Source organism: Pyxicephalus adspersus, chromosome Z (genome assembly GCF_032062135.1).
Source record: "Pyxicephalus adspersus chromosome Z, UCB_Pads_2.0, whole genome shotgun sequence".
Classification (NCBI taxonomy): Eukaryota; Metazoa; Chordata; class Amphibia; order Anura; family Pyxicephalidae; genus Pyxicephalus; species Pyxicephalus adspersus.
In genome coordinates, this window is record NC_092871.1 from 79,394,113 (window position 1) to 79,419,471 (window position 25,359).

Here is a 25,359-nt window from a genome sequence, read left to right on the forward strand (position 1 = left end):
CAAATAGTCGCCAAACCCGGTTTAATATATGTCTACTGGTGGATTTAAAACCCAAGGGTTACCATGACCTTATAGGACTCCTGGGCACTTTTATGGCTTATTACACCAGGTTTGTTGGGCTGTGTTGCAAACTCAATGCATTGAGAAGCTAAATTTACCATTAATAGCTCCATAATAGTATACTGATGTACACTAAAGCTAGGTACACACGTGCAATAATTATCATTAGAAAACGAACTAATAACGACAGATCAACGATTATTTTGAAGGATCCTATTGTGCACAATTCTGTATATGCTGTAACGATATGATTGTTCAAAAATAATCCACCAATAATGTACACACGCTGGATATGATCGTTTGACCGATGCAGGAAATCACATGTAAAGAAGAAAGTGTACTGCAGTACCATTCACAATCACTGAACGACTGTACGCACAATAGGTTGCGAACAATCATCACTCAATTGGATCCGCCGGGACGATCGTTCGTTTCCAGCGACAATCCTCGTTCATCGGTGTCGTCGTGCACTTTTTTTGTTAGCGATTATCGAACGAACGGTCGCTAGTTGTTCGTTTACAATGATAATTATTGCACGTGTGTACGCAGCTTTAGTGGAAATAGAATATGCAAAACATACTGCAATACAATATAAAGAATCCCAACTTTCTGCAATCCAAAGATAAAAACAGGTGATCTCACACACACATCATTCAAAGCTAAATGACTCTAAGTTTAAGGATAATGGGAAGTATTTTCATACCTGCTGCTCTTCAGACAATATACTGTATAAATCTACAGCCACATATGTTGCATTTCCAAAGTATGTTTCTGGGAAGTCTGTTGATACTTAGGTTAAAGATATACTACAATACAAAATTTGTCCTAGGTGCACTTGTGTTGCAGGATTATCTTCAGACACAGAGCTTTGCTAAACCCTCAGGCTCTAAGCATACAGCACACAAGTATTGTGATATCTATATTCACTCAGCTATGTCAATATGTAAAAGGAAAATATTTTTTATTTTATATTATCTGGGTTTTAAATGCAAAAAAATGATCTGAACACCGAGGTGGCTCACATGAAATCATCTCCATAAAAATCCTTTGCATGTATTATTTATTTCACATACATTTCCAAAGACATCTAACGCTAGAAGATTATTATACAAGAGAAGGAAAATAAGAATTTAACAACTCTGCATGTGTGCATTCAGATATGTGCAGTTTGGAGAAATGTTTGTGCTGCATTTGCGTGATAGCACAAATTGAATAGTCTCAAAGTAATCTAAGATTATAATACAGCTTGATGTATTGCATCGAGATGCAGTGATTCATCCATGATGACTCACCATAACATTTGGTATTCACTTCTTTAACTGCGGAGAGTTACATACCTTTAACATCTGGAAAGATATGCAGAACCTAACAATCAGCATGATGTCGGATCACCTAACAAGGGAATTTCTAGTGTCCAGTGCTCCCTTTATTATATACAGTTGTCTTGCTAATACATTATCTGCCTATCTGTTGGAGAAATCCTTAACTATGTGATGCCACAAAGAAATGGAACCCCTGCCAAATAGATTTTAACAGAAATAACACTTCATACAAAGAGCTGGATTTGATTGTCTAACTTATAACACATAAATATAAAATAAAGATGTTACAAGTCACTGGATTTTGTACCTTATGTAGATTTGGATCACTTGTTTGCGACTTAGTAGTATGATTTAGAAACTATGGACATTGCTCACTAAAAGATGTCAACATTTCAAAAAATAGAAAATCATTCCATGCGTCTTGTGCCCATGTAGCTTTACAATCTAAGCAAGTATGCTTTAACAGTCTGTCTGCCTTTCTTCCCAACATTCCCTACCCTTCTCCCAGTCTGTCTTTGCAGAATAGCAACTCCTGTTTCTGTACAACCTCTCACGTTTATGGCGTATGCAGAATTTTTTCACCGTTTTGCACTATAGTTGTTCCCACCTTTTTCCTTTGCAATATTACATTCTCCTGTGTGGCTACTTACTCCCCCCCTTTTATTATTACCCTGTGCTTCCACAGACATATACAAAGTCAGGGCACACTAACATACACAGTAAGGGGAATGCGAGCACACTAGCAAATTCAGGTTAGACACACAAATTGGGCTCAATTCATGAAGCTTTACCAATAGCTTGAGAGCTCCATAAATATTATTATTAAACAGGATTTATATAGCGCCAACATATTACGCAGCGCTGTACATTAAATAGGGGTTGCAAATGACAGAATAATACAGACAGTGATACAGGAGAGGACCCTGTCCTGAAGAGCTTACAATCTAGTAGGTGGGGAAATATACACACAATAGGATGGGAGATATGTAGTGGTGGGAAGTAGCGGGGGTTTCAAAAGGCAGAAAAAGATGAGTAGGCAAGTTTAAAAAAATGGGTTTTGAGTGCTCTTTAAATGAGCAGAAAGTAGGAGCAAGCCAAATAGAACGAGGAAGACCATTCCAGAGAGTTGGGGCAGCTTTAGAGAAGTCTTGTATCCGTGTGTGTGATGTGGTCATATATATGCTCAAGAACTATTGTCTCAAGAAAATCATTAGTGGCTAAGCAACCAATCTTTGTTCTATAAAAAGAGGGAGGTGACCTGCTGTGAGGACTACAATAGTCCAACAATAGCGGCTGTTTAGTGGTGGGTCATTCAGTGAACCATAAAGGCAGCTTGTGGTACAGCTGTAAAGATCCTAGATTTTATTCACAAGACGGTCATGTATGAATGCAAATCTAGTGCCTGTACAGAGCTTTAATCGACAACATTTTGATAATCTTGACGGGCCCCCCTGAACTTCTCAATAACATGCTAGAAGCACTTCATGAAAATAACTTCAATTTAAAATTCATCTACAACAAACATCCTTACCAAATTGCTTTCTTGACATATTTGTCAACATATCTGAAGATTTAAACGTCACAACATCCCTATATAGAAAAGAAAACAGCAGGCAACACTATTCTCCATTCCCAAAGTGCCCATCCCAAATCTTTAATTAACAGCATACCGTATAGTCAGATTCTAAGACTGTGAAGAAACTGCACATCCAATGCAGACTTCAAAATAGAAAGCACTCACAGAAAGACTCATAGCAAGGGGATATAGCAAAAAACTCCTAAAAAAACATACCAAAAAGTTCAACACCCCAATAGAAATGATCCAATCATGAAATTATCCCACACTGAAGAAAAATCTTGGTTACCTATCATTACCGGCTTCAATGAACACCATCAGAATTTGCACAAAATCGTTAGAAAGCATTGGAACATCCTCAACACCGACCCCAACATCTATAACATAGTTTGGGAAAAACCATGCATCACATACCGTAAAGCAAATTCCCTACGTGACTCGCTAGTAAAAAGTCACTACATCCCACAACCACTAACCAGAGATCAATCCAAACTTACGGGGACATTCAAATATGGCCAATGCAAATGGATCCATGAAAACCAAACACTACTCCTACCAAATGGCACCGTTCACAAAATCAACTATCATGTTAATTGCCAATCAATAGGTATTATATATATCATTCTATGCTCATGTGGGAGATTCTATGTGGGCAAAAGCAAAACACCCCTGAAAAAACAGATATATGTACATATATATTCGATTAAGAATGGCAAAATGGTGACCCCAATTAGTTAACATGTCGGTACTGTACACAATTTTGACATTCACAGCATTACATTTGCAGCATGAGAATTTGTAACCCCCAATCGCAGTTGAGGACTTTAATAAAAAAAACTGCTACAATCAGAGACGAAATGGACTTTTTTTTTTTTAAAAGCCAACCCTACCCTGGGTTGAATGATGTCTTTAGTGTCAAACCGTTTCTTTAATCTCTTAATCAGAATAATAAAATTGATGTCTTTAATGTATATGAACACTAGACAGTGCTGCACGATGAATGGGTGCTATGTGAAACATAGATTACTAGAACCACTTGCAAAATTAGGTAAATTCTCGTTGATTCACCGCTACCCCTGAGGAAGCCTAAAAAGAGTGAAACGTGCCAAGTACCACTGTTAACATAAACGGGCATATATTTACAAAATCATTTATATGTGGCTGTGGCTGCCATACTCCAACAAACATCTTGGATGAGCTATGTGCTAAATGAAGCACTTAAACCCCCATAACAAAAAACACACAAGTTTTAGTACACACGCAAGAGTACACACAAGAGTAAAGGGTATACATGCTAGTATGCCTATAGCATGCAATAGATAAAGGGCTCCTATATTATATATATAATATAATATATATTATAAAGTTTTGGTCCCTTTAGTGATGCCTTGGAAAAGGGATGAGAACCATTTAAGTCAATGTTTGCCAACCATAATTAAACATTACATTTTTCATCCAGTAGCATTTATTGGACTACCACGTATGTGTTCATTTGAAGCGGCTATTCCCACAATGTTAAAAGTTTATTTTTAGATTTCACTAAAATAGTATTTGCTAAAACCCATTACATACACCAACAAACTCTCGGTGCATATGCATCTAATCTCCAGAGCCCAGGGTCCATCCTGCAATCATGTCTGAACTGGTAAACTAAAAGTTAAAGAATTATGCTGAAGTAAACACTCCACAATGGTAATTACACTCTTCCTGTAAGTAAGATTTACTTTCATGGGCCGTTTTGTCCTTTATGCTTGATTATTTTTTTTCTTTGTTATAACAGAAAAAAACTGCATTCAACATCTGGCATTTTTCCAACATGAAATATAGATTGTGGTGATCTTACCTCACAAAAATGCCACAAACCTGTCTACACAAGGAGAGGGAGTGCTGATGATGGGAAAAGCATATAATGTCACAAGACACACTAAAAATGCACTGGATCGCCAATTTGTAAACTATTCATTTATAATTGCTTTATTGCAGTTCATATCCCAATTAAATGATTATACTTTAACCGTAGATCTGTCACACTACACAGACAGGTCTATTTATGCTATACCTATTAAATTGCAAAGCTGTTTTTATTATTAAGCTATTAGAGATTTACAGTCTAAAAAACATTATTCTGACTACGTTTTGTGTTGTTGTTTCTTTTAGGTGAAAATCTTGCAAAATTCCTATTGAGCACAATATAGAAATGGTTTACATGGACTTCAGAGCTGCTTATAAGGAGGCTAATTTCAACTACTAAGTTTTCAGAAATTACAGGAAGTCAAGACAGGTGTTTTCTGGGATTTCTCAAAAAATAAAGGGTGATTTAGGAGTGTTATTCCTGTCTTGGACAGGAACTAAAGGAGTATGAAAGTAGACAGCAGGAAGCATGAATACAATTTGTTTGCACTTTTTTTTCCTTCCAAAACACTTGGAAAAGGATTAAAAAATCACCTGGCAGGCATTCGAAAAAACATTTCTATTTAAGTCTATGAACCCACCCATGAGATGGGTGCATATAGTGTCTCAGCAACGCTGAAAAACTGCATGCGACTTCCCCATCTGCTAAATGACTTCTCTCATTTGTTTCAAGGAAAATGACAAAGATTAGTAGCTTCTTCACATTTTCTAAAGGGTAGAAAACATATATTTACCTCCCCATGTGAACAAGCCCTAAGACTATGATATAATTAAACACAACATGCCCTCTCTCTGAATGGATGGGCTGCTTTTTGTATCGGTCTGTCATTTGCAACCACTTTATTAAATGTACAGCGCTGTGTAATATGTTGGCACTATATAAGAACGGTTTAATAATGAAAAAAGACTTATTAAACAATGTGAATCCTTGGTGAAAAAATGTATGAAAGACCCCTTAAGTAACAGTTGCAGTTAGATGTTGAGCTAACCACGTCAAAACAGAAGGCACAACCCAAATGAAGAGCAAACTATGCATAATCAAAAAAAAAAACAAAAAAAACAATACAAAACAAAACACATACTTACCTGTCCCCAAGTGTTGGACATTTTCAGAGTGGCACAAGTGACGTCACTGTGCCTTCCAGATATATTGAAAAATTCAAAGTAACCCCAGAGAATTCACACTTTTAAAAAGTCTGGAGTATACGATTTCATGCTAAGGCAAAGTATTTTTTATTTTTTTAGTGGTGAAGGGTAAGTTTACATATACTTCAGATATGTTTTCAGATACTGAGATTTTAAGGGACTTCATTTATTTGACAGTGGAAAATTGAACGTTTCGTAACCAAAAGCAATGGGTAAGCATTTTTAAAACACATTGCAACATAATTTCAAAGGTAGGGGGTTAATTTCTAAATTACCATAGAATTTACTAGCATTACAAAGCAAACCTTCCTGCCTGAAATCACATCTGTTGTGAATTTGCGCTAAGGTATAAGTTAGATGTCAGGGACATTTGTTGGACCTCCATTATTTTGACATATGTCTATGCTGAAAATAACTGTGGCAACAGCCAAACCTTTAAATACGGTCATTTTAGATAAGTGTCCTAGAAAAAAAAAAAATATACAAGAGACTTATTGGGTTTCATACCTAAAGAACAAAAACCACACCCGTACTGAACAGATTCTAAGGGCAGAAACATTTCTCTGAGGCGCCCTCTGCTGATACTGAAAATAAAATGTACTGATGAGTTTGGACAAAAAATAAATAAATAAATTGAACACCATAGGTCAGATGGTAGAGCTATTTTATTTTAAACACCCTGATCTCCATTTTTGCAGCAATAGTGCCCGCCATAGGGATAAATTGGGTAGAATACGTTCCATTCAAAAATTGTGATCACTTAGTTCCAGTGAATGGAAATTTTCATCAATTTTGTAATATTTCAATATGGCAATCAAAACACTGGTCAACACTGTACCTAAAGGAATAGAAAATATAAATACTGATACACCATAAAACACAACTTGGACTTGTGTTCATTAGTTATTTAGGATTTGCAGTTTAAATTTAAAAAGTGTTTTAAAAGTTTTCATAACAGTGGATGAACTCTAAATAAATCATACAGAACAGAATACAACCTGATCATTTTGTATTGCATTTTTGCAGATGTAGCGTATCGTAATCTGTCACACTCTGACTTGCAGTCAATGGAAATGTTTAATACACACACAGCAGGACCATCTCATGGTTACATTGCACTTGACATTTTTTAGGTATTTAAAAAAAAAAATAAAAAAAAAACTTTATTCAGGTTACAGATAACTCAATTCCATTTCCAATATTGAATACATAAATACTGTGTATCTGTTTGTTATGGGCAAATTAAACTTGTTCACTAAAAAAAAAAAAAAAAAAAACCCTGACAACTTAGCCAGACTAAATGAATATAAAACAATTAAGGAGGACCCTCACTTTCTTAATAGACCTGACTATAAAGGATTTGATAACGCCAAAAAAAATTATATTTGTTAAATTTATACGTGTTCCTTATCCTTTTTATATCACAGTTATTTTATGCTTCTATTGTTTTATTTTCATTTCATACAATAGCCAAACACCCTTCTGGTATCATTGCCATGGCCAAGATCTGCAAAAAGTGCAAACTGCTTCTAACCTATTATGATATACTATTGTTCATGTAAAGATGCTGACTGGTCCCCCTTTCAAACTTGTGGAGGCAGAGTTGGGATAACGCTAGCCATACACCGTAATTGTAAATCATTTATATGTTCAACCAGGCAAAAACATCAAACCGAATAAAATATATATATTTTTTCCCAAATGATTCTCGAGTAAAATGTTGATCAGTGTGATCAGGCAAGGTTTTACATTTTACAAACACAGGATAATACTGGGTCAACAAAGACTGGAGGATCTTAAACGATATATATATCCTAAATATATTTATATACACACACACTAACAACATATAAAATACAGAGTTTTGAGCAGTTTCTTGTAACCCAGCAGCAGCAATAGAAAGTTGCAGAGAGATCAGCTGAAAATAGTTTGTTCAGTGAAAGACCACCAGGTGGTGTGTGTAAATTAGAAACTATTTGCAGTACAAATATGCAAAATTCACTGCAATATTCACTAATAACTACATATATGCAATGTGCATTATAAATGCATCTGCGTAAAGGACAGATACTCGGCCTGGGGTACAGCAAAAAAACAAACTTGGCACAAGGCATGTGTTTGAGTTTTGTCTCAAGGCATCAGTTTAACATCAATTTAAGATACTTCTGAAATTATTGGAAATTCAATGAAATGTGCATTTGACCGGCCGTTTACTTCCTTCTGACCTGCTTTAAGTGAGTTTTAGCAACACAAAACCAGCTTAAAAAAATACTAAATAGTAATCATCACAAAAAATAACAAATACTAATCATTTAATGCAAAATTAAAGTTTAAACTGCTGTGTAGAAAAGCCTGTCATATACCTAAATATAAAAAAGTTTAATACAATACAAATAGAAATATGAAGATTGGGCATCACTGGTAAATAGGGACTTGGTTGTCTTGGCTGACTTTACAGCAAAGTTTATTTGTTTCAAGACACAAAAAATGGACTAAACCATCAACAATTTAGACCACCATAAACACAATAGAACGCTAAGACTTGACACATGTTACTTATAGTACCCTTAACACTTACCCCCACCACTTACCTTGTTGTGATGTGAAGGGACGTTTTTTAAGTCCTGCTGTAGGACATGTAGCTCCCGCATGATCTCAGGTGCCTCTTGTCTTAAGAAATCATACTTTTTGCTCAGTACTTGAAGCTGACTTTCTTCCTATGTATAACAAAGAAACAAGCTGGTATAGGTTGATGGATATTAAACATCTGTCAAGTCAGTTTAGAAAATGCCAATCATACAAGCATAAAAATGAACATCTTTATTGACATTACTTCTATGTGTACATGCCCCCTGTCCCTGAATTGATCTTTAGACGTTTTACTGTTGTAGCAGAGCAACCCAAAAAAGTCTTCTTGCATGATCAGATATTTATATTCTATGGTCTTACTACACAAGGCACACCAATAAACTGACTCAAAGGCTGTGCCACTGAAATTGAATATATAAAATTATAGGGAGTTAATTCAGTCTTGTAGAGGTCTTGGCTCTTCTCAGCACACATTGCATGCGTTAAGTCTTAGCAAACTAGTCTACCAGAACAGATTTTTCCAGAACTTTCCAAGAGGCCTAGTACATACATGCAGATCTGCTGCCCATTTGGCCTTAAGTGATCAGTAATCGATAGATTTGAGGTGTGAAAACATGACGCGCGCACACACACACACACACACACACACACACACACCTATGATATGCTGCTCTTCCTGTCATTGGGGAGGTAATGGGAGGACAGATGGGAGCGCCCAATCCAATTTGTTCAATTCTTCCTACTCACAATTTTTTAATTTTGATTGATATTTAGTTATACATCCCACATGTACACCATAAAAAATGTGTACTAGGCATAAAAGGGTTGTCTGACACACATCATTGAATGAAGGAGTATCTATTGTCCTTCACAGCTGTGGGACCAATGCACTAGAGCTAGAAAATGACCAAGTCAGATTTCACACAGTCCATTTTTTTGCAAATTTAATTTTGCCATGGTTTATTACCTTCCAATGTATACTTTTCATTTTTACTAGAACAAAAATAGGAATTATTAAATAGCAGCAAACAACGTTTTTGTTGCCATGCATTTTTAATCAAGAAACTCTTTTCTACTTCCAAAGATAATTTAGCACACCCAAAGCCCTAAAGTTTAGTAGGCTTAAACCATAAATATTTAGTTTGTGCTGTGTATCAAAAATTATGTTTACTTTAATAAAATCATTCATTCTTTTTTTCACTATTTGATGCATTAAGTGCAACTAATTTCCTCTTTGTAGTGACTACATATACTCCAGGGATGGCTGCATGGAGTTTCTCTGAGGTTTCCTGATGGTGACAACAGTGGTCAATATTAGTCTCTATTGGAAGCCCATGTGACAGGCTGATAATGCAGGCACACGGATAGGGGACAGGAAAAGTGAACATTATATACAGGAAATGTATTATTTTTTTTAAAGAGATTTAAAAAAAAAAAAGTACAGAAAAATAAAAAGTAATCAAAGACCAAACATGTGGCAGAGGGCCTGACTGAGCAAATAGATGAACTGCTGTAGGCAGGTTCAGCTACACCATGGAATTTAGAATATGTAAAGTTCAGTTTCAAGGTAATACTTATAATTTACATTAATCAGCATGATTGCTTTGAGGATTCAATTTTGGGTTTAGCTGGGCTTTCAAAGTCAATTTTTTAGTGATTTGATGTGCACCAAAATTTAAGGGAAATTCACTAAAGACATGAGACAATATTCTTTATGTCTTTAAGGAGCACATAAAGGAATACCTGGCCATCTTTTTACACAGGTGTTAACCCCACCTAATATAGGAATAAAATCACAACAAATAAAAAAAAAGCGCGTCATGCCTCTGAATTACCTTTTTCTTCTTGGAGGTACGTTTACTAACAAAACTTAGTGTTTTCTTATCTCTCGGTATACTGTTACTTGTACTACCCTCAGCTTCTGGGTCTTGCTGGCTTTGCCTTTTTTGGTGCCTGATAGAGGAGAAATGAATAAATTACAAGTAGTAGTCACAATTCACAAAAGCACTACCCACAGATAACCATGTCTGTAATAATTTTCAAATCTCATTGGATTTAGCTAAAATTACATGCTACATTTTGTAAAAAAAAAAAAAAAAAAATCTTGACTTTTGTGTGTGTGTTACCTTTATTAATTGCTCCTTATGTAGAATGCCACATACAAAGACACACAGTAACTTAAGGTTCCTAATATAAAGCGATACTTTAAGCCTGAGAACAGTCAAAACTGCACATTTCCATATCTAAGAATACTGGAAACTTCTCTTGTATAAAAGTGAAGGGGCCCTGTCCAAGTTACATCTGTGTTTAATTTACCACTAACAGCCTATTAAACACTCACTCCAGATGGTTTATGATATTTACAAAGAAACAGGAATCAAAACAAACATTTGTGGCATTCTCTAAATGCAGCCAGAACTGTTCTAAGTTAAACACAGCAAAATCTCCTGCTATGGAGATACACTGAAGCAGCAACTAGTAATGCACATTAATAGTCACCATACGTCAAAAAAGCAGGATGCAAAATATATGTACATATATGGCGCTTGTAAGATAGTCTAAATAATTCCCAAACCCAGTTAATATATGATGCACACATCATATATCATAATTCTGCTTTCTACACGAAGCCACATCCCCTTTGTGTCCACCATGCCCTTCCTACCATCACAATGGGATTATTTAGGCAACAGAAGCAGTCCTATCAATATGAAAAGCAGTGGGCAGGACTAGGTGTGTCCAGTTGCTGATTGACATTCCACAGGCTTGTGAATTAGCAGTGGCAATGCCGATAGCCATACCCCTGCAACCTTTTTTTGACATCCCATTGTAGTTCCAACATGTACACCCTACATTACAAATGCAACCCTGCTCCGAATTCAACAAAAGTGCAACATTGTTGTGACCCCATTGCAGGAAGCTGCATTAGGTGGACATCCCTTGCAGGACTTTTCAAAACAGAAAACTGTACATGCACATGCAAATATTATTTTTTTTTTTAAATGGGGATGCACTGCTGTGTCTTCCTTGTTCAGCTTTTCTTTTCAGAGGTTTTCATCCCTCAGTCTTTTTCAACTTTATTTTCTTTGTAATCTTAAGAAAAAAAAAAAAGAACTGCTCCCCATTGCAAAGCAATCCGTTGGTTGAATTAGGTAATTTTAAACAGCTTTTATATTATTATATTCATTTTTTTAATCAGTTTATCAACTATAAAAGGTACAAGATACGTTCTAAAAAAAAACGATTCCAATTTTATGTTTAGGCTTTACTGAAAAATGAGATCTCACTAGTCTAACTTCTGCTCGCTCCACATGTTCACATGGTCTTATGACTGGCTTACAATGTATTTTCAATGTATTTCAAAAAAGCTGTTTGTGTAGCAAAGTGTTTCAAGCCTCACGATTTTAGGGCTTCCAGGTAAGTACGATATGAGTGATGATAGCTTTATTTGAAAGGATTTTTGAAATTGAATAAAATGTTAGCTAACCAATAAAAAACAGCTTTTGCTGAAAAAAAAGTTTGATGAAAAGGCAGTTTACCAAAAGCCGAGAAAAACGAAATACTTTTGTGTTATTATGGCATTCCATTGCATCATTAAAAAAAAAAAGAAAACTTCCTACTATGGTATAAAAGAGATGCCCATAGCAAGCAACTAGAAAAGTGTGCTATAAATGTTTTATGTTAACTAGTTACACGAGGAAGACTATTTTTCTTTTCTTTTGGTAACCTTTAACTATTAAGGAAAAACAATGCCAAGCCCAGTTATTTGGTTTTAGGTTTAAACCATCACGAGATCAGTAAAACATGACCTAGAGGAATACACACACACACACACACACACACACACACACACACGTACTTTCCATACCTGTGCAGAACTTCCTGCTGTGTGACTATTGATAGCAGTTCAGCTGCCTCTTTTGACAGAGATTTGCATTCATTCCTGAGTTCTATGCTCTCTTTGAAAAGAAGTTCAGCTTCAGCTATGAAAAAAAGAAGAATGGAAAGTCAAAATATTAACACAGCAAATAATAAATTAAATATTATTGCAAGTGAGAAAACTATTGGCATATGCACTCTATTTCATTTTGTGTTGCAAACTGAATGGAACAAAATTTACTATCCTCCTTGTCACCAAGCTTAGCTCTTCCCCTAGGCCAGTGAAGTCTGACCTCCTGTACTGTGTATTATTTCTAGGTGAGTAAATTAAGTTATGAATGCACTTTCTTCCTTCTAAGCCTGATCTACCACAACCCACTTTCCCCTACCATAGATTCAGAACCAAAGGGCTATAGTCATTATGCTATGTTGAGACATAGGGTCTCATTTAGCCCTGCATGCCAGAAGATTGGGGAACCTGGGTGATCCAGCAGACTTGGAATGCATCTTGTTCAGTACTGAAAACATTGCCAGCTAATAATAAATAATTTTTAATATATCCATTCTAGATTTGCTTAATGCCACAAGTTTTTTAAGTTGATAGTCTATCTTCTTCAGTATTGGAAAGCATTAATAAAAACAGGCCCATACAGTCCACGGACGTGGCACCAGAGGAGCTCACCACTTTGTAAATGTGAAAGCACCACCAAGACGAAGGTTAACACTGAAACAAATGAGAGTAACTGAAAGTTCCATTTTTTGGTGTAGCTGCAGCAGCAGTTTTGTAACTGCAGTGAAATGCTCCAAGCAGGTCACCTGCTGAACCACCTACGCAGGTTCCTTGCTTACCATTGCTTTTTAAGAGGTTGAAAAGTATTTTAGAAATATTTGGGATGACAAATAAGGTTTCCATTTTTATACTTATACATTTCTTGTGCAAGACAAAACTTTAAAAAAGCTTTAAACAATGCTTGTGTATTGGCTTTGGAGCCATTGCTAAAACCCAGAAAATGCTTGTAGCTGCTTCCAAGCATCTACCAATTGAAGTTAGGCACCCAATAGCAGTAACCCCATAGTAAATTAACCTAACTGCAATAGTTTCTTTTACAAAGGTAAAATCTGTAACTTGCAAATTAACCAGCAAACACAGTTAGGCTTTCATTGATGTGCAGTTTCCCACATAGTAACCATGACAATCAAATAGGGAGAGGAGGTGATGGTAGGAGGAAGGTGATTTTTACAGATTACAGCAGCCTTGTTCCTCAATCCTTACTGGGTCATCCAGTTTTCTGGAGGATTATTCTGAGTAAGGCATTGTAAAGGAATTCTTCTCCTCATAAGGAAGCGTGTTCAAAGGATATGTTAACCTCGCACCCGGGAGGGGAGGCTGAGTGCATGTGTTTATAGTACGAGGTCTGACTAAAGGCTCCAGCATTCATTCTAGCATTCCACGAACACAGCCAAGACAGACTTAAAGATCATACAGGTTTATCTGTGGAATCATTTTCTACTCTATTTAAAATTGTGTAAATACATTTTTTTTACAAAGATATAGATGTACACAAACAGTCTCAAGAAATGAAAGATTAAAGAACAACCACAATGGACAATAAATATAGATTGTTCATCACTAGAGTGCATTTGTACTTTGCTTGTATTTTACAATGAGAACTAATTCCAAAGACATGCTGTTCTTATGATTAGCTGTGAGTGAAACCTCAAAGATTCAAGACATTTCTGGAATTATCTGCATGCCAAGTCCATGATGCTTCCTATGTTGATGATGCCCAGAAGATTGCATTAGACTAAATACATCTAAACCCTACATAGAAGACATTAAACTAGTCAACACAATTTTTTTTTTTTTTTTTTTTTTTTTTTTACAAGCGATGCTAATTGCCTTTAGCAGTTTTTCAGCCATATCTCGTCTATGTGCAAGCACCAGTTGTTGCTGTACACCATTGCTCAGGATTGTTTTTTTGGCAAAAATAGCAAAAAACAGTTTGCATCTGGAAGCCCATGTATAGGATGCAGCTGGAAAACAGGGACCGAGCATTGTCACGCCATAAAATGCCTGAAAATGGACCTTTAACTACAGAATCACCTGGTATTATCCAATTATAAAGACGGAAAATTACATTAATGTTTTTCACCTTACTAGCGATTACATTGAGTTTAGATCTGCTTTAATATCCTGTGGCATAGCATCGCTTATCAGGTCACAAAGGTGCAAGTTTTATTCCAGCATGAAGTAGTTTATTTTACACATGCAATGTATATTTAAAGAATTCCTCAAGGGTCAGACAATTTGTCAACTCATCTGCAAGTATTTTGCAAGCCTTGCTCCCTTGTCTAGCACTTATCAGAGAATGCCCTATTCAGCCATTAAACTATTCCACTCACATCTACCAAGATTTCTCCAGGGTAGCTTCCATTTACTCAAATTGTCATCCCAATTCCTATTCAGTTTTACTTTGCCCCTACAATATTCTTTTCAATATTGTAGGATAAAGAGTTATCCTACAATAGTGATCCCATCTCTGGGGATAGCTCCCAAATGATAGATGTTATACAGGGCAAGAGAAATGTTCACCTAATCCAATGTGGAGCTGCCTATCTAGGATAAGACATTACTCCCTTGTTGTAGCATACATGTTTTTTTAGATTTTTTACATATGTTACAGAAAGAAACAGGCAAATATATTCTCTGCATTTTTCAGCCACTAGATTGCTATTGTTTCATGCTCATAAAATTGATTATTATTGTCTCTCAAGGCTGGAGAAGATAGACCATCATAGATAAACCTGGGTTATCCAGCAAACATGGAATGGATTTCCTAAAATTATTTGGCAAATGATTTTGAAAAAATTATTCCAGGTTTGCTGGATCACCCAGGTTCACCCAAGATAGTGTAGTCTCTTCAGCCTTAGAGAGCATTTATAAATCAGGCCTTATAACAGCACCATCATCATGTCCAAGGAGCAGATGATCCAGGAAACAGTAAAGTGGTCTTCCTGGCTGTGCAAAAATATGTATTTTAACCAAGTATCTTTTGCTCTAGTATATAATGTTGGCAGACGTTCTCAACCCTTGAAATAGCTTTCAGGTCTTAGGGAGTTTCTGAAAATTTTTAGGATATGCCCAGTTGGAAATTAAATTGTGCGCACTTTGTAGTCAAGCTGTGCAAGTTTTAGGACTGCAGACAGAAGGTAAGTTAAAACTAAAACTGGCAATCTAGCAATATAAAGGCCCAAACAGAAACAAAATATTTTGTGTATATGTTTACACAAAACATATATATTTACTCATGTACAGAGATAAATATGTTAATATGTAAATCTAGACTGCAATATATAACCTCCAGTAATATGAATCATCATAGATAGCCATATAAGCATGATAATAGTCACAGTTACATTGTCATGATAATATTTACATTACATTGTCTCTCTCCAAATTTTTGAAGCTACATGTACATAACCCCATAAAGTTGTGTATATTAGGTGACACGGTCTTCTGGTACTCCTTTGCATATAGTTCGTACACTGTGTAAACTGTACTAACGGACTCCATTTTACAAGGACTTATGTCCCCATGTTTTATTATCGAACTATGTATTCAAGCAATTACTGCTGGAGGTGTGACGGGGGGTGGGGAGCCAATGTTATCTATTGTATATTCCCAAGCGCACTGCACTTTTGTGTCAAACTACCAAAATTCACTAGAATAAATTTAGCACCTCACAGAAATACAACAGCGAACCCTCACATGTGTATATTATTGCTTTACATGCAATAGGAATGTCAGGGCAATGTTAAGAGTATAAATAGAAAATCCATCATGAAAGGATCTAGTGCCACCAAGAATGCTTACATAATTATAAGTGGTATTATGCCATTGACAGTGTTGTAGGTCTGTTTTCTGTCTATGTCCTGTGACCAAGGGGGTGTGTGTGCGCACTAAATATGTGTTTACTGCCCAGACTGTATATGTACCTGTCCCAACCATGTGCATGACTGCTTTGACTAGGTCTGTATTTGCCATGGCTACATAGCGGTTTGCTCTGATTGTAAACATTTGTGCTCCAAATTTATAAAAAATGTGGTGTAAATAGAAGCAGCCACAACCTTCTTTTCATGGGTATGCAATTACTACAGAGTATGTGTACTTCAATGAGAGCAAAGGATGATAATGTGGACGATGCACAAAGTAAAAAGAAAGGTGAGGGGCAGGACTCTGCATGAAAGAAGACATAGATAAAATATAAAGGATTAGAGATAGTACTCTTAGATAAAAAATAGAATATATGATTATATGTTCTTGTTTAGAGGTTTTTGAAACTTTTGAATAAATTGTAAAATCTTCACTCTTTGTGAGGACACTCGTAAAGGAACAATAATCCAACAATCTGTCACATACCTTGGAGGTGAGAGGATCTGCAATCAGCGGCATGTGCTTTCTCTAGAAGAGACAAGATCTTCTGCTTGATATTTTCCTGTAGTGTGTTCATGTCAGCAGTGATGCACAATGGTGCCCCAGAAAAACTGGATTCAGTTTCAGACTTCACTTTTGTCTGTGCAGAAAAAGAAAAGGAAAATAATCTGATTAGCGTGGAGAAAAACACCGGACATTAATAAAATGTTTGTAAAAAAAAAAAAAAAAAAAAAAAAAAAAAATATATATATATATATATATATATATATATATATATATATATATTTATTATCATTATTAAATTACATACACACACTTTTATACACAATTTTGTGTCTTCCAGTCAGTGGACATTTCAATCTCACAACCACATCCATTTAGCAAAGTATAATTGCGAAAAATTGAAAACATTATGCCAGAAGTACAAAATACATGGAGAAAAAGATTGATGCAACAAATACAGAAAAATACGGAATGCCACTGTTACTAAAATTAAAAGATTTATACACTCACTTGCATGTACATGCATACATATATTCAGTAGCTCAACCCACAAACTATGTGTACATTTGTAATTGCTGCCTGAGGCCTCAATAGAGAGATTTTACATTTCTTTACCAACAACAGTATCACTAAAAAGGAAGTAAGGTAACAGACACCAACATAAAGTTGGCAGAGTTCTAGACTTTCTTTTCTCTATCAAAATATGTTTTAAATAAGTCTTTTTCCTTGTCGCTTCTATAGTTCTAAACCTAAACTAAAGAACTAAATCTTAGTGCTAATTTCAAAGAATCTGTGCTACAATCTCACACATGGGAGAACTACTACAACACACAAGCTCCGGATAACGGTGTCGGACAATGTATTATTGAAGGGGCTGGAAATTTAGACAAATCCCAAGAGTTGTCCAGACATGTGGTGAATTGTGTCTATGCATTTTTGATTGAGAGGAACAAAAAGAGTTTTTGCAATTCAGACAAATACCAGATTGACAGTCAGATGCCATGGTTTGTGACTCAGCACAGTCATAGTGCATCATGCAAAGCAGCATTTAAAAGTTAGCAAATGCAGCAGCATATCAATACCCTGTAGGTGTATTCACACTATTCTACAAGATGACCAGTTTCTATAAAATGTATCACTTATTACTCCAGTGCAGGCAAGAACATTGTCGGTTTTCTGCAGTTGTCACTGCAAGTTATCTAGAATAGATTGCAGCTCCAGCACAGAGTTACTTCAATCCGTATATGGCAAGATGCACATTTAGGGAGTTCCCTCTGAGGTTTAATAAATCTTTGCTGTTATGATGGGACTGTCTGTGGGTAACTTGTATATTCCACCCACTAGTCAATTATCTGTCTCTAGTCCACAGCACATGTTCTTTGTTTCAGTGGAGCACATACCCCAGTTTTACAGATTCTCGGTTAGGAACTTTGTAATACTATACAGTTCCTTCATTAATTCCTTTAACAACTCTTCCACATCATCTGTAAATGTTTGCCAAGTGCCCCCTAGTGTTCAAATTGTTCAAATATTTCCTAAGTATGTAACACTCAGTGCTAAATTCCGTGTGTAATCTAACTGTATAAAGGCAGTGTAATATTTTTGAAATTCAGCTCAAACCATGCAGAGAAGATCCCAAAAAAATATTTCAAGCAAATACTACAGAAAAAGAAAAAAAAAAAAAAAACTTATAGGGTTCAATTCAAACCACATCCTCTGTGCAATTTGCACACATGGAAGTGTACCAGTACTGAAATATGGATTATGCTAACGCAGAAAATATTTTGTTTCCTAAACAAATACTAAAAGGGAAACAGACTGATTAGACAGGGCTTAGCATCAACAGCAGCCTTTATAAACCTTTTTACCTTAGGGTAAAACCCTTGAAACACATTTCAGGTCTTTAAGGAACCCCTACGATATTTACTATATCCACAGCTCATGGTACATTATCATGGTGGTCAGTGGAAAGAAGGTCACCCTTACAGATAGCCAAAAAGATAATTGGTGTCTGTGATAACTGACCTGAGAAGCACAATTTCCCAAGCAACCTCTGGTTAAGAAACACTGATCAACAGTAACAACCGAGGAAAGTTAAAAGAATCTCATACACCTATTTTTATATATGTTATTGAAAACAGAAATTTCATGTTTTTCCTACAATTACAAATCTAAAGAATAGTTATTTAACAATGAAGCAGGATGCTGGAATAGGAAAAAATGCAGCAAGTAGTATAGCTCAGTAGAGGCATGTGCCATAAAGCAACCAATCATTGAACCATTTGATTTCAGATGCATTCCATTTGCATTTAGGATAAATTTAAGGCTCACCACAAACCTTACAATTTGACTATACAATCTGTGTAGTCAAATTGAGATGTACAAATGGAATTTAAGATGAAGATCTATCTAAGATATCCAAATAGTTAGTAGCCAATCAAGCAGGCACTACATGCACTTTGGCAATGATGCTTCATACGGGGTAGATTGACAAGTGTGTTTGACCCGCAGTTCACCTTTTTCATGAAGAGTGAAGTAGTACAACAAGGAACAAAGGCCAGGTGACAGGCCCTAAAGAACTATAGCTATGAATGTAAACACACAGGGCTGCATTTAACCCTGGTAATGTAGACTAAATTTTTGAAGGGTTTACGGGGACAGACTGTTGACTGATAGGGGGGCAGCAGGTTAATAGGGTGTTAATAAAGGAGAAATGAAGTCCATTGCATGTCACTCAGTAAGGGGGGATCTTCCCCAGAAAGATGTACAATTGCATGTCTGGCATTATAATGATTGAAATACCATAACCTTGCCCCAAATCCTCACTTTATTAATGTATATTTTCTGAATAACATCCCAATACCAACTGCAAAATAAAAGAAGGCCTTAACATGATTGTGTTGCTAATGATTTTCATTACAAGCTAAAAGTTTGCAAGCTGTTCCTAACTTTAAAACGGCTGTGTATTTATTTTCTGGGTTAAGAACAAATAAAGTGAAAGGATGACCACGCTGGACTGTCTACATTATAATAAAAAAAAAAATAAAAAAAGGCAAACATTAGGAAAAATAGGGAAAAAAATCTGAGGTGGATGCACCAGGAAAAAAATGCTAGTTCCCAAAACACACTTTGGATACGTGATCATTCCACGTCATGAATAGGTCACAAGGAATGTGGACTATAGCAACTTAATTGTATTAACTTTTGATGATGGATCTCATGCTACGAGTACAAGAAGATACTTCTGAAAACAAACTGTGCGTATGAAGCCTTCCTTATAGGACAGATATCAATTATAAACATCTCCTGTATTACTTTATGAATAAATTATAAACACTGGCCCAATAATTAGAAGACAAAAGCACTTAACATGAGAATATGCAGCTTCTATGGCATGATGAGGAGTAAAGAGTAATCTAATGTGGTTTACAGACTACACAACTAGCTAAGAAAAATTGCACTGTAGTTTTTAAACTACAATTATCTCATAAATACCTTTATAATGTTTTGGTCATTGCTGACATCTGTTATATTTGTCTCTTGACTTTTCATAACTTTGTTACCACCATCAAGTTGCTTAGGGGAATCATTTTCTTTTTTATTATCCCCTTCATTACTTGGGTTACAGCTATCCGTTTCTTCATAGGGTATCCTGGAACCCAAAGAAAGTTTATGTGGTTTCACATTTTCATCATTGATAGGGCATGGTGAACCTGAAACATTCACAGACTCAGAGTCTGGCAAATCTGTTTCTGACCCATTAAATGAATAGCTGTCAGATAATTTTATTTCACTGACTTCTGTAGCTGCAATCGTTACATTCTGGGAATTTGAATCTAAGAAAATGTCCATTGATGCAAGTTCTGAGCTTTGGGTGGCCTGAAAAGGTTCCATTATCCCAGTTTCTTTCTCATTAAGTGCTGAAGGAGGTTCAGGTACATCCTTTAATGAATCAGAAAAACTGGATTCCGGTTGTGACTGTGTATCGATATTATCTTCTTGAGAATCGTCAGCATCTTCCGAAAGACTGCCAGATTCAACATCTTCAGGTCCATCTTCGGGTATAACTTGTAGATCACTCTGACCTCTCACTTGTACTTCATGTGCGTTTGGTTCCTTATTTTGAAGGTTTCCATGTCTAGGTTTATATTCGGTACGACATGAGGCACCTTCCTTTTGTTTTCTTTTTGCCAAACAATCAGGGCTTGGTCCCTGGAGAATTGTGGCAATTTCTTGTTTGTCTATCTTGGAACTTTTACTCATTAAATCAAACTGAAGAGATTCCATAAGACCTAGTTCCATAGAGCAGACATTACTGCTGTCATCAGAATCTATATCAGAAGGCGTTTTGCTGTCTTCTTCTAACGTGTCTCCAGCATGCTCCAGCTCAGGTTCCTCCAGAACCATGTCCAAAACTGGAGATATATTCCGTAACAACTTGTAAGAGTCTGAACGCGATTTATCTTTATTAATGTGAACATCTAGCATTTCTTCTTCTCCTTCTTCCTTTATGTCAACAAGCTGTTGCTTGCGGAGGTGCATTTCAAGCAACTGTAAAACATCAGGGTCCAGTTTATCTGAAACATACTGATGTCTTTCTTTTCTGTGATCGAACCCATCTTTTGAGCAGCTGTAATGAAAGGAACTGTCCATGTTCTCCTCTTCACTACTTTCTTCCTTCTCAGAAAGGTCCTCCTCTTCCACAAACTCTAACTCATGTGAAACTGGCTGCAATCTTCTACATTTTAGTGACCGATGCTCTTTTTTATGCTTACTTCTTCTGGTAACATCATTTTTTGGTAAACCTAACCCAAAACGTTTAGACTGAAAATCAAGAGAACAATTTTTAGTGCAGTCTTCACTTTCACACACAGTGTTTGATAGTTTATCACAGTGCTCCATTCTGGAAATTGCTTTTTGTTTGGTCGATGCAATATCACATTTGCTACTTTTTAAGGACAGAGCGTAGTTGATTACATTGTTTTCAGCATTTGTTTCAACACAGTCTTGTGGTCTATGATCTAAGCTTTCTCTTGTCAATTTATTGTTAAATTTTGTGACTTCATCTATAAAGTCTCTATTGATGGAATAATCTGTAAAATTATTTTTTGCCAAGGAGTCTGTTGCTTTTGGCCTACAACTTAAAAGAGACTCTGTTGCATCCGATTCCTCTTTACTCTCAGGGTTTTCCTGCAGGGTTAAGAATTCCACTTGACAAAGACTGTGAATATCTTTTTTCAACTCTGCATTTTGCTGTTCTCCTTTTTCATTGCTCCCCGAAATATCTTTACCAATGTTTCCTTTTAAGGTGTAATTAGATAAAGGTCGTATTGATTGCTCATTGCTCCTAGCTTCTTTGCCTTTATCTGTAGTCTGACATGAGTCATGTAAGTGATTAAGCGTCTCTTTATATTTTGCACTGTTCCTGTCCACAGATGATGCAAGAAATGAGTCTTGTGGATTGTCTTCAGCTGATATTTGATCACTGATTGTAAAATCCCCTGAAGATACAAATTTTTGGTTTGTAAAACAGCCTTGTTCAGATACTTCTTTGTTGTTGTTGTTGTTCAGAAAGTCCTCTGATTTTACGTTCCCCTCCACCCGGAAGTGATCACTTGCCACAGCTTTTGCCAGAGATGCTGTATGGGCTAAATTACACCCATTTACAATATCTAAAAGAACGCTGTTTGCAGGTCGGTTATTATCTGGAACACAGAGAGAAAAAAAAAGAAATCAGACTGAAGTATATTTTTGAAATGCAGCTACTCGTGTGAAGAACTTAAACAACTATTTTATTTTGGGTAATAAGTAACTAAATAAACATTGGCTTCAGTATAATAAAAACAAACCTGTACTCCTTTTCAGAAATTAAATTACTGGGGACAAACTTATCTGCCATTACTGTTCCTATCCAGAAATACTGTACACCTCTATGATTTATTTTTACACTATTTTGCAGAGTTTGACTTTCCTTGACAGGACTAAGCCTTACCAACTCTAAGAATTGTCCATGGACAACAGAACAGAGTACTAGTGTACCTTAGCAGGGATTAACTGGCAAGTAAATAAGTTAAACATTTTAAAAGTATTAAACATGTACATTGATAAAAGCATAGGGTCCAACCAAAAGGCATCAAACATCACATATTATATAAAATAAAATTAAAATATTACAACCATTTTAGTAAGAGACATAATCTAGCTCAATGGCGACCAAACAATACACCACTGACCCACATGTCTCGTAATGTTTGTTTGGATGCCATATGAGGAATACGTTCATCTAATCTGTTCCATTTTTCCCGCTAACAGTAACCTAGCCTCCCCTATGACACTATGCTTTAGGACATCTTTGGGCATAGCTGGATTTGTTCACTGATTTGGTTTCTGGATAATTGTACTTGCATATGTTATCCTACTTTCAAAAATCCCCTGAAGAATGGGTTGTATCTGCAAAACGCATCAGGATTTACTAAAATGGTTGTTAGAATTTTATTTTATAGATATTTATTTTGTACTAGGACAACATAAACAAGACAATTACAGGACCTTGAAACTCAATACTTCCCATAACATAGAAAGGTAAGGCTCTAAAAAGCGGAGAACAAGCTAGCTGTAGGTCAAGCAGATAAAACAAAACATTTTAAATAGCATGAGTAACAGACCAAAAGGAACCTAATTAGAAAAGTTTGTTAGTGTTTACATACCCCTTAAAAGGACACAAAAGTGTAACTTTGTGTTGCAAATAATGCTATGTACACATGTAGGAGAACGGTCAATGAAGACAACCATCCATGATGGTCCATCTGTCAGAGGAAACTAACGAGCGTTGTACACACAGGGCTTGATTTATTAAATAATTATATGGCTGGAAAAGATAGACTCATGGCACCTGAAATGGATTTCTTAAAAGTAATTTGTGATTAGGATAAGATTCATTACAGTTTTGCTGGATCACCCAGGTTCCCTCAGGATAGTCAATCTTCTCCAGCATACTACACAGAAGGGGGGGAACAAACGGCAAACTCCCCTACATTGAAATGCTCAGGGGTGATTCATGACCAGTCATTCATCAATCTGCCACAACGAAACAGTGAACCAAGGTCTGGGGACCGCTGTACATGTCAGATTTTTGCCCAAGAAGAATGGTCGAGCCAAAAAAAAACGACTTGTGTACAGCTTTTGAGTGAAAATCTGACATGTACACAGTATTATAATATTTGATGTATGTATGCAGCCTTGCCATAAGCAATATATTTTTCACTGTAGTTAAAAACAAAAACCAAAAAACTAGTTGCTTGGTGGTTATACTGACCCACTGGCTTAAGTAATTTCTATGTAAAGCTGCGTACACACTTCCAATTTTTGTCGTTGGAAAGGATCTTTCACGATCCTTTCCAACGACAAGGGAGTGCACGATGCATGAACGGTGCTGTACATACAGCACCATTCATGCTCTATGGAGAGGGGAGGGCGACGGAGCGGCACCCTGCTGCGCGCTCTCCCCTTCCCTTTCATTAGGATCGGCTGTCGTCCATCGTCCGTGGATCCGGCAGGTCGGTCGTCCGGACGATGGACGACACCGACTGTACACACGGCAGATTTTTGCCCGATAACTGGCCGATGCCGATTATCGGGCGATAAAAATCTGACATGTGTACGTAGCTTTAGTGACCTAAAACAAGTAAGCAAATCAAAAAAGGTCAAGTAACAGTCTAGAGTCACTATCTTATCTTGTTTTGTGTCAGTGAATAAAGCTGTAGACCATTTGAAAGGCAGTCCACCAAAATTAAATCATAGGAGAGGTCAACAATGGCAGCCAATGTGTTTCCTTATTTTTCTTAAGGTTTTTAAAATGCTGTAAAGATGCCAAAAAAAATCCTGCATTCTAGCAATTTTGGTAAAAGTCACTTCTCTGAATACAAGAAACAAATGCTGTATTTATACATTATTTTAGGGCATCCTTATATATTCACATTGTTGACATAATGTGAGGAAGGAAACTGAGGTGACCGACCGCACAAAAAGGTCAAGTATGATTATAGTAAGTGTCAAAACAGATACAAATAGTGGAAACTACAATACAATCACTCAATAACATTCGATGCAAATTTAAAAACGCTTGTGGATTATTACTACTAAAGTAAAAAGTACTAACAAACCAGTACTCAATTTTCAAATCTATCTCTATATATATATTATTTCAACATTTTACACCGTCTTACAGTGACATTGTGTAAAAGATGATTTCAGGGACAGAGGGGTAAACTTAAAGTAATAGGTAATCAAAACCTTGTTCAACATGCAATCATCTTCACTTTTGATTCCAAAGACTGAGCGTCCTACAGCCAATTGCCCCTCTTGCCAATATCCGTATGGGGCCAAAACCCATGACAATGACACAGAAGCTGGTAAAATTGCCAGAATGCCACATTCTA

The 25,359-nt window shown here is 36.2% G+C and overlaps 1 protein-coding gene across 4 annotated transcripts in view; it reads right to left on the reverse strand.

The window, feature by feature from the left end:
* Positions 1-25,359, reverse strand: part of LOC140344126 (uncharacterized) — a 65,131-nt gene that overhangs the window by 28,234 nt on the left and 11,538 nt on the right. For 3 of the 4 annotated variants that reach the window (XM_072431068.1, XM_072431069.1, XM_072431070.1), the window contains 5 exons: positions 20,417-22,626; positions 16,904-17,057; positions 12,473-12,587; positions 10,440-10,557; positions 8,607-8,732 (listed from right to left, as the gene is read on the reverse strand). In XM_072431068.1, the coding sequence (XP_072287169.1) occupies positions 8,607-8,732; positions 10,440-10,557; positions 12,473-12,587; positions 16,904-17,057; positions 20,417-22,626 (2,723 nt within the window). Of the gene's footprint in view, positions 1-6,705; positions 6,854-8,606; positions 8,733-10,439; positions 10,558-12,472; positions 12,588-16,903; positions 17,058-20,416; positions 22,627-25,359 lie in introns of those variants that run through there. The other variant, XM_072431071.1, reaches the window with a different exon arrangement.